We start from the raw sequence: 20,159 nt of genomic DNA, 5'->3' as shown, positions 1-20,159 counted from the left end.
TGGGGAGTGTCAGTATTTGTGAGTGAGGGAGGTAGACTTCCAACCTCTTTCTATGAAGGTAGCATTACCCTAATTACAAAACCAGATAAAGACACCACAAACAAAAGAGAACTACAGGCTAATATCATTGATGAACATGGATGCTAAAATCCTCAACAAAATTATGGCAAATCAATTCAGCATTACATTAGAAAGATTACACACCATGACCAAGTAGGATTTATTCTGGGGATGCAGGATGGTACAATATGTGCAAATCATTAAATGTGATACATCACATAAACAAACTGAGAGACAAAAACCACATAATCATATCAATCAATGCAGAAAAAGCATTTAACAAATCCAACACCATTTCTTGATAAAATCTCTCAGCAAAGTGGGACTAGAGGGATCATACTTCAACATAATAAAAGCCTTATGTAACAAGCCTACATCACACTCAATAAGCAAAAACTAAACTCATTTCCCCTAAGAATGGGAACAAGTTAGAGATGCCCACTTTTACCACTTCTGTTCAATATAGTACTAGAAGTGCTAGCCATAGCGATCGACAAGAAGAAGAAATAAAAAGCATTCAAATTGGAAAAGAAGTAAAACTGTCCTATTCACAGATGCTATGATACAATACCTAGAAAACCCAAAGACTCCATTAAAAAAACTACTAAACCTAATAAGTGAATTTGGCAAAGTAGCAGGATACAAATTAACACAGAGAAATTTATGGCCTTTTATACACTAATTAGGAACTCGCAGAAAGAGAAGTGAAGAAAACAAATTCATTTACCACTGCACCAAAAAAAATCAAGATACCTAGGAATTAACTTAAGATGTAAAAGATCTGTATTCAGAAAACTACAGGACATTAAAAAAAAGAGATAGAGGAAGACATGAACAAATGGAAGAATATAGCACGTTCATGCATTGGTAGAATGAGCATCATTAAAATGTCCATACTACCCAAAGCAATCTATAAATTCAAGGAAATCTCTATTGAAATACCAATGGCATACTTCAAAGACATAGAACAAACTCTCCAAAAATTCATCTGGAATAATAAAAAAAAAAGACCCTGAATAGCTGCAGCAATCCTAAGAAGAACAATATAGGAGGGATCACAATGCCAGATATCAACCTATACTACAAAGCCACTGTTCTCCAATCTGCCTGGTACTGGCATAAGAACAGACATATAGAACAGTGGAACAGAGCAGAGAACCCAGAGAATGACACAAGCCTCTATGCTCAATTAATATTTGACAAAGGAGGCAAGAGCATACAATGGAGACAAGACAGTCTCTTCAATAAATGGTGTTGGGGAAACTGGACAGATACTTGCAAAAAAATGAAAGTAGACCACAAACTTACACCATACATAAAAATAAACTCAAAATGGATAAAGACTAAATGTAAGGTGAGAAACCATAAAAATCTTAGAAGAAGCCATAGGTAGAAAAATAGCAGACATTTGATGTAGCAATGTGTTTACTGATACAGCTCCTAGAACAATTGAAACTAAAGAGAAAATAAACAAGTGGGACTACATCAAAATAAAAATCTTCTGCACAGCAAAAGAAACCATCAACAAAACAAGAAAGGCCACTGCATGGGCGAACATATTTGCCAATGTTATCTCTGATGAGGGCTTAATGTTCAACATTTATAGGGAACTCATACAACTTAACAAAAGGAAGATAAACAATTCAATCAAAAAATGGGCAAAGGACCAAAATAGACACTTTTCAAAAGAGGACATTCAGAAAGCCAAGAGACATATGAAAACATGCTCAAAGACACTAATCAGTTGAGAGTGGCAAATCAAAACAACAATGAAGTACCATCTCACCCCTGTCAGAATGGCTATCATCAACAAATCAACAAAGGACAAGTGCTGGTGATGATGTGCAGAAAAAGGAACCCTCCCGAACTGCTAGTGGGAATGCAGACTGGTACAGCCACTGTGGAGGACAGTATGGAGTTTCCACAAAAAGTTAAAAATGGAACTCCCATTTGACCTAGTAATCCCACTTCTAGGACTATATCCCAAGAAACCAGAAACATCAATCAGAAAGGATATATGTACCCCTATGTTCATAGCAGCACAATTTACCATAGCTAAGGTTTGGAAACATCCTAAATGCCCATCAGCAGATGAATGGATTAGAAAACTGTGGTACATCTACACAATGGAATACTACATTGCTGCAAAAAAGAAGGAATTATTACCATTTGCAACAGCATGGATGGAACTAGAAAGCATTATTCCAAGTGAAATAAGCCAGTCAATGAAAGAAAAATACCACATGATCTCACTCACTTATGGATAATAAAGAACATTATAACCCAATGAGGAAAAAAATAGATACAGAGGCAGAGCAGCATCAAACAGACTATCAAACTATAGCAGGAAGGTTGGGCAGAGTTGGGGCAGCGGGGAGGTAAGAGATCAGCCAAAGGACTTTGCATGCATATAAGCATAACCAACGGACACAAGATACTGTGGGACAGGGAAGACTATAGAAAGGTCAATGGGGGGAGAAAAGGAGACATATATACTATTCTTTGTAATACTTTAAGCAATAAAATAAAATTTTAAAAAAAGAATAATTATTGTGCTTGGGGGATGAGATGGCATGGGAGATGTCAATGAGAGAAAAAAGGAGACTCGTGTAATACTTTAAATAATAAATAATTTAAAAAATAATAATAATTCTAAAATTAGCCCAGCAATTTTCAGAATTAAAAAAAAGGTGAAATTTTTTTGTTGTTGTTATTTCCTGATTCTTTCCTTGAAATACCTTTTCCCCTAGGGGTATCCAGATGTACTATCTGAAAGCTTTGCTTTAAGTTAATTAACTCTGCAACATTATTACTCAGCCATTCAATCAACAGATGTCTGCAGAGTGCTAGAGTACAAAAAGCAGTTGAATGTATGAGAGAATAGACATTTCTCTATCTTCTAAGAACTTAACAATCAGCATATGGGGACAGGGCATCTGTTCAATACACATAACCCTGTAAAGTAACATATAGTAACTATCAAATAAATAATACAGTGGTGGATGCCGCAGAAGTATTAAGAAAGGAGAGATCATGTGGAATTGGCATATAGGGAGAAGAATGGAGAGAGTAGGTCCAAGCTGATCCTTGAGGAGGAGCCCAAGTCACATGATAAGGAGACCAGTATTCTATATAATAAAAGGCTAATATGCAAATTATCCTCTCAATGAGGAGTTCAACCAGGGGGAGGGGCTGGCCGAACCCCACCCATGCATGAATTCATGCACTAGGCCTCTAGTCTTTTATATAATAGCAATTAAAATGACTCATCTCATTTTCCTTGTAATATATTTTCCAAGTTCACTTCCATTTTCCATCTTGATATTTCATTCAAATTTGTGATCTCAAATTTTAGTTTTTAGAGAAAAAGTATTTTTATAACTAAATAAATACTGTTGCCCTATCTTTCCATTTAAAATAACTTCTGTTGCTGTATTAGTGGCTATACTTTGACTTTATTACTGCCCTAGTCACTTTTATTTGTTTGACTTCATTTTGGTGAGATATCAAATGAATCTCTAATCTTCTTTAACCAAAATTAATTAGCTTCATGTTTGGCAAATCAGAAAACACCTGAATACTAAACACCTCTACTGCCTGCAATTGAGAATAAAGCAGCAGGTTTAAAAATTGGTTAAGTTTTTCTGAACAGTGTGAACACACTTGGTTAATTTTAAATTCTATGGCATTAATTATGATTTTATTCCTGGGATTTAGATATTTTACGATGGAAAATACAGAGGTACCTAAGCATCCAGAAAAGAATGGATAAGTTTATTTTATAAAGTTTGCTCAAAAGCTGAAAATTCAAGTCTCTTATTTTGTTTGGTATAGTAAAGCTGGCTTACTCATCAAGCATCAGATACATTTTCATATAATTATATTTGTTGTAAGTCTATTCTGCTGACAGACTCATTCTGATTGATTTTAAAAATTTTTTAATATATTTTTTATTTATTTTTCACAGAGAGAAAGGGAGAGGGATAGATAGCTAGAAACATCGATGAGAGAGAATCATCGACCAGCTGCCTCCTGCACACCCCCTACCGGAGATGTGCCCGCAACTAATGTACTTGCCCTTGACCAGGATTGAATCCGGGACCTTTCAGTCTGCAGACCGACGCTCTACCACTGAGCCAAACCAGTTTCAGCTGATTTAAATTTTTTAAATCTCTCTCTCTCTCTCTCTCTCTCTCTCTCTCTCTCTCTCTCTCTCTCTCTCTTGATTACTTGAGCTTCATTAATGTTTACATTATGAAGAATTGTAATGACCAGAATTTCTCGTTCATAATTAAAAACACCTCTCTATAGGAATGTGTTAAGTAGAATGCCACAGGAACCCAACAACATAGATTTTTTCATCATGCCAAAGCTACCAAACCCAAATCTACTTTCATACTTTCATATTCTCGGGAGAGCAAACATTTGCTTTAGGGCCTACTTTGCAAATACTTTGGAGAAGTCAGCTGTGTTAGAATAAAGGGGATCAGGCCTGTCAGTCACTCTCTTTGCTCCCCACTTCCCTCCTCCATCCCAACAGCCCAGGGAATGTCCTCCTGGCCTGTGATTTCATTCAGTAACAAGCCACCCTGTGACTGCCAGGTGCGGAAATGTTAATGCTAACAAGCAGGCAGTCAGCTTCATCTGATGGAGTCATACATCCCTCAGGCTGGAGCTGATCTCTCGGATTTGCTTTCTGTGGGCACAGCAGACCCTCCCTTAGAAAAGCACCCTCCACAATGGCTAGGCAGGTCATTCTACATCTTGGTTTCTGAATTCCTGAGCAGAAGGAAACACTGTTTTCTCATTCAAGGCGGGGTATGTATCTTCCTGTCCTGGAAAACTAACTTTCAAAGGACCTGTGTGACATATCACCCATTGAGTGCTGGAACTCTGATGCACTCCACAACCGTATCTCAAGCAGTTGCTAAGGCACCTATTAAAAGAGGGAAGCAAATTCCTGGCCAGGGTCCAACGCCCCGCATTAGGGAAACTTGGCTGCTTCTTATGTGCAGAATTAGCAGTTACGAGTTCTCATTCTGCAATTCCCATTGTGGGTGTTCATTTCCTATGGGATTGAAGCTCTACCAATGAAATCACTCTCCAGAGGATGAAACTGTGGACACAGAACAATCCCCAGTGAAGTCAAGTGCTAACCTCTAGGAATATTGGATGAACCAGGTGTAACCTGATTCAGAAAGAAGAGGCACGAATGAAGGACTTTATCTGGAAGAAATTATTGTAGCCCTGCTGGGTCATCTGAGTGTCCCTGGCTATTTAATAGAGTGACTAGATTTGATTCCTTTGGGAAAAGATCACTTGACTGGAATATCAAAATCTATGAAATGCACCTCCCAGCGGAGGGGGAAACATGGACATTCCAGAAAGGCAGATGCCATTTTGGTCATGAGTCAACTATTCAGAACGCAATCCAACCAGAGAACAGTCTCTATTTTCTCATTTGCAAAGTGCATGTAATGTTTAAAATGCCTTCTGCCGAAACCAATTTGGCTCAGTGGATAGAGTTTTGGCCCGCGGACTGAAAGGTCCCAGGTTTGATTCCGATCAAGGGCATTTACCTTGGTTGCAGGCACATCCCCAGTAGGGGGTGTGCAAGAGGCAGCTGGTCAATGATTCTCTCTCATCGATGTTTCTAACTCTCTATCCCTCTCTCTTCCTCTGTGTAAAAAATCAATAAAATATATTTTAAAAAAATAAAAATAAAATGCCTTCTATTCTATATAAATTGACATGTGTTATTACAATATTTATTTTACCTTTTTGTCAACAGTCTAAATTCACAGTAATACTGAATTCACTGTAAACATCTTGAAACTCCTCCTCTAAGGAACCAAATGCTTCTCAAAATAGTTTCTGGTTGTAAAGTGTTGCAAAGCTACCCCCTCAGAAGCAGCATGGAAGCTTTTATAATGTGTGTCTATTGAGCAGATTTTTTTTTCCAGGTACCTCAGAGACCAGAAAAAGATGAGTCAGTGGATTCAGCTCAAAAAGTGAAGGGAAGAACTCACTACAATGACAAACTATATGATCAAATTTAAACAATATGTTAGTGTTAGGGGAGGAAGGACCCTCCCCCAAAAAACTCAGCCTAAGAATACAAGTCTATAAACAGATACAAGTTTAATATTATACATATAGCTTATTTTTTTTCAAGCACAGATAACATCAACTGACTTCATTTTCCAGAAGAGAGAAGTAAAAAGAGGCATAAGGAGATAAGTCGTATATTTTAAGAGTACATGTATTCCAAACTTAAAACAATACCAAAAGGCATTAGGGGAGAAAAATAATGCATGCCTTTCATTCTTCATAGGAATCCTTGTTTTTTCGTTCAAAAGGAGCATTTCCTTTAAATAAAGATGGTGTGGTATAGCACCATGCTTTCAGTGGCCCCTGGTGAAATAATAAGTGTTCAGAACTAAGATGTGGTAGACATATTGCAAATGAACAGTCTGCATCAGCTATGATGCCCCCAGAAAGGCACTACTGTAAGGCACAAGTCAGCCCTAAAGTAAAACAAATGCTGAAGCATTGCACCTAAAAATAGGTTCTTGTTATGTTGAGGGTTCCCAGGAAAAAGAACTTATAAAATATGTTACATTAGCTAATTACTCTTCTGTACACTAAATAGTTATGCACCTTCTTCTTGTTTACTGCTAAAATGCATATTTTCTGTGCTCAGAATAAACTCTAGTTTTGAAAAGAGGCACTGTCGAACAACAGATAATTTACTGTCGAGTATGTTGGTAAATTATTGAATCCAGTCCTCACTCTGAAACTTGGGAAACTGTCCTTAAAGAACTGGGGGCAGCCTAGAAGAGTGAGAGTTCTGTGAACCTCTGTCCCAGTAACTAAATGTGGAAACATCGCTATTCCATCTGGAAGCAGACCAACAGAGAGCCCTAAAGGGCTCAAAAGACTGCATAAATAGGTCTCTGCTTCATTTAAATGCACACGACAAACTCCTCGGATTGCCGAGAGTCAGCCTCCTTCTACCACCATTAGTGGAATGAGCACCAGCTCAGACCTGAGAAACTGAGGTTGGAACCTCAGAGCAGCTATCAGGTGTGTAGCTAAGAGCAAGTCACCTCATCTCTCTTAGCTCACTCTCCATGTTGTGTAAACTGCCAGGCGGTGAGCTCCATCCGTGTGGATACAGCTCAGTTCAGAGGGTTCATGGTTCTACACGCCATAACACGTGTGCAGAGCTACTGCCAGCAGGCCCCGTAATGCACAGTGAATTTGCAATCCTGGTCATCCGTTGAGGTCATGAGAGTTAAAACTACTGTCTGCTTAGAGTCCAGTGTGGTAAGTCCTTTAGAATGAGATTAGGGTACTCTTCTGGAAATCACGGCCCCTGGCATCATGTGAGTTTAATTCACTCAATGCTCATGTCCAAACTGCTGTACTATCCTGAAAGCACATGACAAGCTGCTACCTTGTGGCAGAATCTGCAGGTGAGGAACTGCAGCTACAAGTTAACTCCAATTGTGATTTAACACAAATTAGTAATAGCCATTTTCATGATCCTATTTCATAAGATTCTTTGCCAAAGTTGTTAAGGGTATCATTTGTTTTCCTGGAGGATAGTGTTTATTCTAGTCAGTATTGATAAAAGCTGGGCTGGGTGGCATGTCTGTTCACATTTCATTCATTCACTGACATATTCACTCAGTTATAACAAGCACTTCTGCTTATTGCAATAACAGGATTACAGAAAATTCCTACTTCTTGGGGCTCTTTGTTTAGGTGAAAAATAGGAAACCATGACACCACAATCAATGCTATGAGAGAAGTAAACATAGATACCATGGACTATGGAGTTTTATGAAAACCACTATCATTTGTCCCAGCTGTGGACAATGATTTAGTAAGTGATTTCTTTTTCATGGGATTAAAAAATTATGGATTTCTGGAAGGAGTATACTCCCATTTTTTTTTTCTTAACTGACATACCAGTGTGATCACTGGGAGAAGAAAGGAAATCAGTGAAGTCTGAACACCCATTATTACATTCTTATATCATTTCTTTCAAGATGCCAGTACTGAAATACAACCTGACTGCAACACATGTATATCTAGCAAGTCCTCTAGGCCTGTTTCATATTCAATTCCATGTGCTTTCTATCCACAAAAGGTAATTGCTATGGAGATGCTTCATTGCTCACAGGAAAAAAAAAGAAAAAAACAAACAAAAAAAAAAAGGTATTTTGTGCTGCTAGATTCTCCATGATAAAAAATGCTTTCTGGAAAGAAAAAGTTAGTGAGTGCTAATCTGTTCTAATGCAAGAGTGAGCCTAAACCACTATTTCTTTCTTTTTAAAAAAAAAATATATATATATATATATTATTGTTTTTTTACAGAGAGGAAGGAAGAGGGATAGAGAGCTAGAAACATCAATGAGAGAGAAACATTGATCAGCTGCCTCTTGCACACCTCCTAGAGGGAATGTTACTGCAACCAAGGTACATGCCCTTGACTGGAATCGAATCTGGGACCTCTCAGTCTGCAGGCCGACGCTCTATCCACTGAGCCAAACCAGTTAGGGCTGAACCACTATTTCTTACTCCTGGAACATTAGAATACAGGATTGGTCCTATACTTAGCTATAAAAAGCTAGGTTCAACTGCTCTCTACTTAAGAACAGTGTCATCCATGGGAAAGGACTCTGGTTTTATGGGTTAAAAGAGGTGCTGCAAGCACCTCTCTGTTTTGTTTTACAAATTTTCAATTTGTATTCATTATTCTGGGGAATTTTTTTTAAGTTTAAATGAGCATCTTTTCTTAAATCACTGTAGGAGTGCAAAAACATTTTGCTGGTCTTGATAATTATATATTGCCAAGAAGTTACAAAAATCAATACTGAATGCTGATGCTACTGTACATCCCCAATAAAACGGACTCATTTCAGCTGTCTTGATTTTAAATTTTAAAACAAACAACAAATGGGGTTGTTATTGACTGAATGTTTTTGTCCTCCCCACCAAACCTATATGTTGAAACCCTAAGCCTCACCCCCGCTCCCCAGTGTAAGTTTATTTGGAGATAGGACCTTTAAGGAAGACGATAAGGTTAAATAAAGTCAAAAGAGTAGGGCCTTTGTCCAATAAGATTAGTGTTCTTAAAAGAAGAAACACCAGGAAGTTCATTCTCTTTCTCCATGTGCATGCACAGAGGGCAGGCCAAGTGAGCTCCCAGTGAGAAGGCAATCAATCCTTTGCAACACAAAGAGAGTCTTCACCAGATGTCAACCCTGCCTGCACCTTGATTTTGGACTTCTACCCTTCAGACTGTGAGAAAACATAAATTTCTGTTTTAACCACCCAGTCTGTGTTATTTTGTTATATAAGTCTGAGCAGTCTAATACCAGGATTAAATTAATATTGTTGAAAGATCCCAGATTAGACTATGTCTTGAACTAAGGGATATAATCAATAAAAATGAGTCTAAACCAGAAGCAAGATGGGTCTTTGAGGCAACAATGGAAGCCTTTCTTTGAGACCACAACTAAAGGGCAAGTGTCAGTTTGGGGTCATTTTGATCAAGGTCCAGTGGGCTCCACTCCATGACAATAGTAGATGTACTAGAAACATGTTCTCTGGAGCTATTTGACAACAAAATTTTGATTACATCAGCAACAAATTCAGGGAAACTATGGAATAAAGACCATGGCCAATCATGGTCACACTATGACCACAAGAGAGGTTTACACTCACTAACACAATGGATATGGTCTTCATTAGGGAAACCTGTTTTATTATGCAATTAGAGACTGGGTGCATGAATTTGTGCACCAATGGGGTCCCTAAGCCTGGCCTGTGGGATCAAGCCAAAACCGCTCTTCAACATCCTCTCATGAAGGGTCCCTGATTGCGAGAGGATGCAGGCCAGGCTGAGGGACCCCCCCACCAGTGCACAATTAGGGCTGGGGAGGGATGTGGGAGGTTGGCCAGCCTGAAAGGGACTGCGGGAAGGCTCCAGGGCATGTCCAGACCATCTTGCTCAGTCCCGATTGGCCAGACTCCAGTAGCAAGCTCACCTACCAGTAGGAGCATCAGCCTACCAGTGGTCAGTGGCTGTCATAGTGACTGGTAAACTGGTCCGTTGTCTCCCCCGTGGTGGTCACTGCACATCATAGTGAGCAGTTGAGCAGCCTTAGCATATTATTAGCATATTATGCTTTAATTGGTTGAATGGCTGGCCAGTCAACTGAACACTTAGCATATTAGGCTTTTATTATATAGCATTTTAGCCTATACTGACATATTCAATCCTCATTATTTTTTAAATTTTAGTTACCAATATATTTATTTGAGTTTTTGGGAGTGGCCATATAGTTACCATAATTCTTATTTCTAATAAAGAATTATTCTCAGCACCAGCTCATTCTATGCCTTTTCCTGTTATCAACCAGGTTTCAGATTTTCCCAACTCTACATGAAAATACTTGTTTTTCTTTTCTTCCTTCCTTCCTTTATTTTTCCCTTTTAAAAAAATTAACAAAATTTTAGTATTCATAATTGCCACATTTGGCAGTAAACTTGCCATTATTTTTTTTCATAATTTCTAATGTGAAAGTGCTAACCTGTTAAACAATAACAAAATATAAAGATGAAAAAGTAAGGGTCTTGTTTTATGTGCGAAAATTTCTTTTTATAGATGCTTATACTAGGTGGTGCAGCAGCCAGAACAGTTCTTAAAACTATTAGCAAGGAGTACATCAGAACACAGTAATATCAGCAAAGCCAGATTTTCCATATTCAGCAACATCACTTGAACAATACTATAGGTAAGTTACATGCTTTTACTAAAACAAGACTCTTCATAATGCTAGTGACATACCTTCTGTGGCCATACCATATACAATGGCTCATGCTGAGCCTGGAGTCTTGATTAGCACTCTGAACACTACATATAGCTTTCTTTTTTGGCTCCACTATTAGTTTTATTCTGAAGCAGTGTGAAAAACACTAAAATCAAACTATTAATCTCATACAAACTCATGCCATATACATCCTTCTTCCCTATTAAAAATGAATACAATTCAGTATTGCATCTTACTCATAATTTCCTACATAATGCTTCTAATCTGGGCTGAACAGCAGAAATACAGCCAGCATGAATTTGTGCACCAATGGGGATTCCAGTCCCACCTCTACAGCTAATTACCTAAGCCAGTGGTCAGCAAACTCATTGGTCAACAGAGTCAAACATCAACAGTACAATTATGAAATTTCTTTTGAGAGCCAAATTTTTTAAACTTAAACTTCTTCTAATGCCACTTCTTCAAAACAGACTCACCAAGGCCGTGCTATTTTGTGGAAGAGCCACACTCAGGGGCCAAAGAGCCGCATGTGGCTAGCAAGCTGCAGTTTGCCGACCACTGACCTAAGTGAACTTGAGCAAATCGTGCAATTCTCTGGGTCTCAGTTTTCTCATCTTTAAAGAAAATAGATTGGACCTAAACAATCTGCAAGATCCTTCCTTGCTCTAGAAGATTTCTCTGTTTGAAATAAAATTCTAACTCCAGCATTGCATCACCTTCTGGAATCCCTATTTCCTGGGATGAATTAGATTCATCTCCTCTATGCCCCCTTGATGCCCTGAGGGTAGCCCTCTCATAGCACTTATCTGACTCTAGTGTTGGTATTCAACTGACTCCCTCACTAGATTGAAGACTCCTGAAGAGCAGGCACTTGGCCTTTTACCTTCCTTATCCCATCGTTTTGCAGTAGGAGCATGATGGTTGTATACCGAATATATACTGAGCCAGCCAATACTCTCTGTGCCGCACTTTATCCAAGTGTCTCACCAGAAGAGGTACAGAAAGTAACAAATAAAACTCTTCACTCATCCTATTTAAACAGTCAATCTGGAGGAAAATGTGTTCTGGCTATTTTGAAAGTGAAGAAAATACTTAGAAAATAATAAAAATTCCCAGCCACATTTAATGTTGTTAGAAGTGCTAATGCAGCATTTATTTTAGGTTTCAAAGAAATGGAATATTCCTGACAGCCTCGTGGACAAGTATAGCTACCAATTTTAAAATACTTTTTCCTTCTACACTCACAAAGCATTCCATCAGTAGGTGTCAGCATCTTTTATGGGGTAAAGGTTATAGTGAAATTACCAAAATATCTGCAGACTTGATGAGAATACAGACTTCTCATCAACCTTTATAAATGGCGCATCGGTAGTCCTTAAGACCACACCCAGGTTGGATGGTGTGCTAAGAGGACTCACAGAGTTTAGGATAGAGTCACGGCTTTGACTTCCTACAGCATACGGATACAAAGCAAACTAGCAAAGGGAAACAACAGGTGGGTGAAGTCCAGGGGTCGCTAAGCACAAGTTTCCAAAGGTCCTCTTTCTAACAAGTCCTGACAACACTTGGGAAAGTTGCCACTAGGGAGACTTACTAGGAACATGGTGCCCAGCAATATTATTGGAAGCTGGTCACATGCCTGGCACACACCAAATCCAGACTCCTGTAAGTAAATGGTTAGCATAAACCATGCTGTTTGAATAAAGAGTGTGGCCACAGGGAGCCGCTCTTCTCAGTTTTTGGAACCCTCTTGAAATTCAAGTTTCCAGATGCCAGCCCAAGGGCCCAAAGCACAAGCATGTCTTTCAAACTACAGCAGTCATACCTGCTGTATTAACTCCTTTTACATAAATAGTAAAAGGCACTCTGTAACCACTAGGCAGCATGAGCAGGAGAGCCAAACTGCTTTAAAAGTCCAATTAGAATCCTTTAAAATTCATATGTCACCTGTACTGGATGTGCCACTTGCCTTCTCAGACCCATTCAGAAGGGCTGGTCCCTGGGTTAATAAACATGATTTTGGCATTCCAGAGAAAGGTAGCTTGCAGGGGCCAGGCTGAGACAAATAAATTCCTAAATTCCTGCTGTCCAAGCCTCCCAATCTTGGTACTTTGTGATGGCTGCCCAAGCTACGGCAGCTGCTGTCACTCTGCAGTGGCACCAGTGAGGAGTGAGACACAGACCAAATGGCCCTCAAATCCTAACATCAACTTTCTGGTCTTTGACAGAAAAAGTTGCCAAGTTCTGCTCTGGTTGTTGGATGAAATTACCAGTTTTATATAAAGGGGCTTACGGATGTTTAGTGAGAGCTATATTTGCAAAACAAAAAAAATATGATTGTTCTTTAATTGGAATAAAGGCAAGCTGCTAAAGCACTGTGGTATGCCTCCCTAGGGCAGCCACGGAGAACTGCACACCATACAAGCCACTGACTTATGTGGCCAAAACTGTGCCCAATGTTGACTCTAAATCGGGACTCTCAAAACCGGATCCCTCCAATCTACTAGAAGCACACCTTTAAGTATGAGTATGACAGCTCTGAGATGTCAGTAGCACACTAAAGACATCGTTTTATTATACAACTCACAGCAAATGTTAATTGCAAGAATCCTTACAATAATAGCAGTAAGAATAAAGTATTTTTTTTATTAGTAGCTCATTTGGGAATGATTGAACAAAGGTAAAGCTGTAAATTGCTGAGAGTGTGTCAACTTCCTCATCGACAAAATAGATTATACAGGGTTTTGTTGTCTGTGGGTAGTTGACATTTAATAAGGTGAATTATTATATGTAAAATATGTTGAAGTACCTGACTATAAAAGAGGCTCTTAAAATGGTAGCTATTCTCATGAATCATTGGAGTGTATTTTTTCATATCTCCTTACAAAAACTACCTGATTTTGTCTCTGGCTTCTCTTCCTATCAGAGGCAATCATGCTGGTATGTGCACTCAACTCTTACAACCTGTGAGTGTGTGTGTATGTGTGTGTTGTGTGTGTGTGTATACATGGCTATGTGAGTGTGTGTGTTGCACGTGTGTGTGTGTGTGTGTGTGTGTGTGTGTGCACATGCTCAGATGTATGAAAGAGAAAAAGGGACAATAGAGTTTTGGGATGAATTCATTTTGAAGAACCAAAATTTATTTTTTCTTGGTGAGTTCTTAATTATCTGTCTATGAGACCTTGCATTATAAACATATCAATTGGTGATCAGCTATTAATTTTTCTGGGGCTGAGTTTCCTTCCTTATGTGTTTTGAAGAGAAAATAATGGCCCTTTTTTCTCCACAGGAATATGATAAACATCAGATGAGATTCTGTGTAAACAACATGCTTTCAGGACGACAATGACAAATAAGATCACCATAACAAGGACTGGAACAACATAGATAGGAGGTTTGATAACCTTGCAGTAAGTGAAAAGATTCCCAAACTGGAAAATTTATATTGTAAAAGACTTAAAATATAAGAGCTTCAAATATCTAACAGACTGCCTTCTAGAGAAAGAATCTATCATTGGAGAAGGTAGAGCATACACCAAAGGAGACGGTTTTGCTTAATATTTAAAGGGACTCAGAGCTCCCTAACAAATAAGCAACCCTGACTTTATATATGGCACTCCTCTCCCACATTTATCACCACCTTAACTTTCAATTACTTGCACAAATATACGTTTCCCAATAATTGTGTTTCACATAATATTCGCAATTGACTGCAGGCTCCTTGACGTAAAGACTGTATTTAGTCTTTGTGCTGCCGACAGCTCTTTACATTTTGTCTTGCAGGCTGTGGATGCTCAATAACTATTTGTTAGTAACAAAAATACAGACCAAAAATGCTATTCAAGAACAGAACAAAATATTGTGACACAGCTAGTACGAATATGACTGCTGCAGCCTTATCTTCCTTTAGAACATTGATCTGCTTATTGTCATTTTTCTGTTCGTACGGTAGAGAAGTTAATTTGTCTCTTGGGTTGACTTTTTTCCTCCATGTTAACTACAGGGAAGGTTCAGTTTAATGGGGTAGAAGGGAAGGCTTGTTATTTCAAAATATTTTACCACAATAGACAGCCAATCATTTTACATGAAATTCCTTCCGTGCAGTTATTCAAATGTGCATATCATCCATGGCAATAAAAGAGCGCTATCTAATGCCCAAAGACCCACAAATCAGAGCTAGGAGGTTTCTTTATGCAAATTAAATCTGTGTCACACCATCAATAAAAAAATAAAATGGCAATGAAGGTTATATATGCATCAGCAGTGCAAAGTAAAAAAAATCCCTATAACTATTTGCAGGATATGTCAGTGTGGTTAATTATTTTTTGAGATAGTATGCTTGGAAAGAATTAATAGGGAACAAGAATTAATGGAGAAGGAAGTTTTAGAGTGAATCGGGCCCTGGCCAGGTAGCTCAGTTGGTGAGTGTTATCCCAATAATGCCAACTTTGCAGATTCAATCTCCAGTCAGGGCACATATAAGAAGCAACCAATGAATGTTCTCTCTCTCTCTCACCAATAAAAAACATTAAAATGAATCAGGAGTATATAACATACAACCAGGTTGATTAATTTTACCAGATTTTAAAAAATCCACATAATAGAGAAAGAGACACTAATAGTAATTTTTAGCAGTTTTATAAACCCCGAGAACTAATTATAGTATAGCTGGTTGCTTTTCCTCAAGCCTGTTTTTTCATTTTACATCTTAAATTGCAATGATTTAAATATTTCTCCATATATTCAGGTGCTATTTTCCCCTTAAAAAGTAAGCAAAAGATAAATAAAGGGGGGAAAAATGATGTTACTTCACATTGCTGGGATGTACTCCTGAAAATTAAATAACTTTCCAACCCTCCACTAATAAAGCATGACATAGTAACCCTCTGAATAATAAAAGGGGAAATGGATCCAGATAACATACCCGTTTCCTTAGATTGCAAGTAAGAGTGAGATTCCTTGAGAATGAGTTTGCAAAAGCCGTGTAAAAGTCCAGGACTTTGAGCAAGGCTTCTCGCTTGATGATGTGGAGATCACAGTATGTCAGCGCCCGGACATTGGCACACGCATGAGCAAGGGTGGTTTCCTTCCAGAAGATGTCTCCAAATACATCACCTTTCCCTGAAAAATAGTATAAGATATGTATTCAAGCATCTACACTAGTTCCTATCCTAACTACTGTTTTTATTGCATTTCATATATGGTATTGATCTCCTGGGATAATGTCAAGCCTGAATGTGGGACCCCATCTATACACATATTAGTTTAACAATTTACAACACTGTTTACGGTATATATAAAGAATTCACCCTGAAATCAGTTTTTGATGGAAATCTGGATATGAATAAGTGAGATCAGATGGAGAAACTAAAAACTTCACTTTAACAATGTTTCACTATCTTCTGCCACCTTCACTTATCCCATTCTGGCCAAAAGGAGGAAGAGAGGCTTTTTGTTTGTTTGTTTGTTTTTTGGTTTTTGGGGGTTTTTTTAGTTTCATCCCTTCTTCTGTCCCTTCTGGTACAGGCCACACTAAAATATAATATACAAGATGTACTGTTACAGCCTTTATAAATCTGGAACTGATTCAACATATACTAAATATACATTATTCAGCAACTAAGCTTTGTGCTCCAGGCACACTAAAACTTACCACGACTTATTCTCCAAGGATGCTCTTCTTCCTCCACCCAGCCAAATTTATACTGTGCAAGTCTTCAGGGCACAGCCCAAGAGCTCCCATGCACAATTACAGAGCCTAAGGAACTGAGCTGGGTAAAACGTGGAGACCCAGATGTGTTATGCCATGAACAGTTCCATGAAGACTGCCCTACTATAGTCAAATGTGGATGTCTTTTTAAAATTCTAGCAATCACATACAAATCTACTACTCACTTCAGAGTTCATTCCAATTGGTGACCTCAACTCAACCATTTATCATCCCGATTCTAGAATACTTAGTTGCCCTTCCTGTTGAGGCAGCTCCATAAGAGCCCAAGGTATAGGCAGGTAGAAAAACCTTCTTACAGGTAGTCTGCCAAAGACTTACTCTTTCTGTAAATATTTGTTCTCATCCCGAAGATTAAAGTCAGGCCAGCCAGACCAACAGCAAGAAAAAAATAACATGTAACCATAGAAGAGTGTGTGTATGTGTGTGTGTGTGTGTGTGTGTGTGTGTGTGTGTGTGTGAGAGAGAGAGAGAGAGAGAGAGAGAGAGAGAGAGAGAGAGAGAAATAGAAAGAGAAACTGCATGAGAGAGATTATAGTTTCTTTGCCCACACATGCAGTTTGGAAATCCTTAAAGAATTACAAAGCACTAAAGCACTCTCAGATAAAAATAAATGAATAAATAAAACATATATATTATTGAGGAGGTAATTAAAATCACCATGTAATCATATGGTCAGCACAAAATAAGCATAATGGATATTTATTTAATATTGAGAATTTCATTTGTTTTTGAACCCTCAGAAATTCCTTTTAGTTAGTGACACTGACAACTCAACTACTGTCTGATAGGCATAAATTTGTCCAAAAAAAATAATTATAGATCTGAGACCCAAATAATGTGTCAAAGGCTACAGAGCATCGTAATAACCTAAAGGAGACTTGGTACAAAAATTTAAAAGATAAACCCTACCTCCACTTACACAAATAAATTTCAGAAATGGCATTCTCTTTAAATTAGTAGTCCTAATTATATGTATTTATTTGAATTACATTATTAGAACTACCAATTTGCTTTAAAATGTACATTTGATTAATATTTACTATATCCAGAAAAGGTAGAAATAAGACAAATATAAATAAATAAATAAATTATGGAATATTATACAGACACTAAGTAAATTGAAAAAGGCAACAGAGAAGTGTTCACATTATGTAAAATAATAAAAGCAGGATATTAAGTCACACATGTAGTATGACCTCACTTTATACATTTACCCCACCTGCCAAAAACACACATATGCACAAAGCAAATGCATTAAAATGGTAGATTCTCTCTGCATTATGGGATAATGGGTAGATTTTATTTAATCTTATAATTTATATGTATTATTTTTTAACAGAAGAGATTAACAGCTGCTATATTATTGGAATCCCTGGTGCTATGAAAATAACAGGGCTTTTAAAAGGCTGTTTTGATTTACCTCATTTCTTTTCCTCTGTCAACATTGTTACTCTTTTTATATGGGGAACTAGGGGTGTTTGAAGAGAGAAAAAAGGGTTATATTTCTTTATGTTTCATTTCTGTGACCAGTTCTCAAATGATCACTCATAATACACCTCTCATCCATTTATAAGTGCTCATTGGTTTTCAACTATTTGATTTTTATGTATAATAACCATAATAATAATTAATGCCTTTGACTTATTACTAATTTTACTCTGAGCATAAATCAAGAGGTTGAGAACCAACACATGTAATATTCACTGTAGTATTATTAAGCACAATTCCAGATTGGCATAAGTAAATAAATAAATGTCCAATGACAATGGAAATTTATATAACTACCTATCATCAATTCATACAGAATTAAAACTAGTTTTTAAAATAAATGCAAAAAATGCTTATCTCTAGTGATAAAATTTTAAAAAGATAAAAAGTATATGATTATGATCACAGCTCTCATAAAGTACACAAAAATGAAAGTGAAACTCCAAGACTAAATGAATTGTGAATAAATTATCTACCTCTTAATTTCTTAAAGAAAAATAATCTTGATAAAGCCAAAGTATATTGCATTTTATTATTCTATGTTGTTCTGTATAGTATATTATATTGCTATTAATTTGTCAATTGACAAATTGTGTTAAAAATCAAAAGGATTAAGACAAAAAGAGAATGTATTTAAAGAATTACAGCAATTGGCTTCAAGTGATGTAATTTTTTTCTTTCCACTTTATGTTTTCCAAAATGTTCTTTAATAAATCTGCTTAAATAAAAATAGCAAACTATTTTCACAGATGTTTTCCCTTACACTTTTAAATAAAACTAAATTAATAAATATGTACATAAACCTATGAAATGATAAATAAATATTCATTGACGATAAGTAAATCATCAATAGGTAAAATATACTCAATATATAAATTAATTTCCCCTTGCTATTTTTAATTATGAAAGCATTCAAAATTTACCTAACTAATGAAATGAAAATCCTTACCATATTTCTATCAAAAATTTAAAATTTGAATAATTTATATTTTCAGTATCTTAGATAAATAAAAAGCCATGATGTGGAATGAACAGAATTAAACTAGACTATAAACTCATGAGGGCAGGGAATTTCCTCTATTTTGACCACTGTCATTAACCTCAGTGCCTAGAACAGTTCAAGAGTTCAACAAATATTTATTAAAGAAAAAATACACATTAGAAAAGGAGAGAAAAAAACTGGGAAACTCAATATTAAAGATAGAATTGTGGCTCTGCCACTAAGTGTAACTTACATCAGGTTACTGAACCTGCATCATCATCTGTTCCTTTGACTATAAAGGGAACTGGATAGACAAAAACTAATGCTTAACATTTCTCTACACCTATAATTTTATAGTGAGTCAACTCAAATCATCAAATTATTTTCAAGGCAATATTCTGTCCGTATCTCACTGTCAACACACACACACACACACACACACACACACACACACACACACACGAACTTTAAAATCTATGGCCTCAATTCCAAATCCCATTACAAGGTTGAAAAGAAACAGAAAAGTTAACTGACTCAATCTAAGTAAAATTTACCCCCTGTTCTCCCCTCAAAAGTCTATAGGAAAATAGCAAATTTAACAAATGTGGATAATGTGCTTCCAACATCAGAACTGGCTTTACATAGTAAGAAATACTAATTGTTTTATAACAGAGAATTTCCATTATCATACACAATATATCAATTGGAAATTAATCAACCATTTCAAAATGTGCTTATCCAGTTATCTCTACCACCTAATAGTCACTCAATTCACAGTTATTCAAGAAATATTATGCTCATTTACGCTGAGTGATCTGTAGAAGCCAAAGATTGTGGAGATATGAGATTATGTGTGAAATACACAATAGAGAAGTGCCCATCTCTTCATTATGAAGATTTTGCACATTTCCAGGGCTGGGAACTACTGTTCATCTTGATGAGTGCAGAATATCTGATGCTTGTTTTTAGGTCGGCTCCCACTTAATGTAAGTAGTCTTAGCTATGAACATTTTAGAGCTTGAGAAAATGAACCTTCCCTCAAAACCCTAAA

The 20,159-nt window shown here is 37.1% G+C and overlaps 1 protein-coding gene across 1 annotated transcript in view; it reads right to left on the bottom strand.

The window, feature by feature from the left end:
• KCNH5 (potassium voltage-gated channel subfamily H member 5) overlaps positions 1-20,159 on the bottom strand; it is a 252,358-nt gene that overhangs the window by 43,610 nt on the left and 188,589 nt on the right. The window contains exon 10 of the mRNA XM_036434639.2: positions 15,832-16,028. Coding sequence (XP_036290532.1) covers positions 15,832-16,028 — 197 coding nt within the window. The remainder of the gene's footprint in view (positions 1-15,831; positions 16,029-20,159) is intronic.

The sequence above is a fragment of the Pipistrellus kuhlii genome, unplaced genomic scaffold, assembly GCF_014108245.1.
Source record: "Pipistrellus kuhlii isolate mPipKuh1 unplaced genomic scaffold, mPipKuh1.p scaffold_m20_p_1, whole genome shotgun sequence".
NCBI lineage: Eukaryota > Metazoa > Chordata > Mammalia > Chiroptera > Vespertilionidae > Pipistrellus > Pipistrellus kuhlii.
The sequence above is the reverse complement of the archived record's forward strand: the minus strand, read 5'-3'. Positions and strand labels throughout refer to the sequence as shown.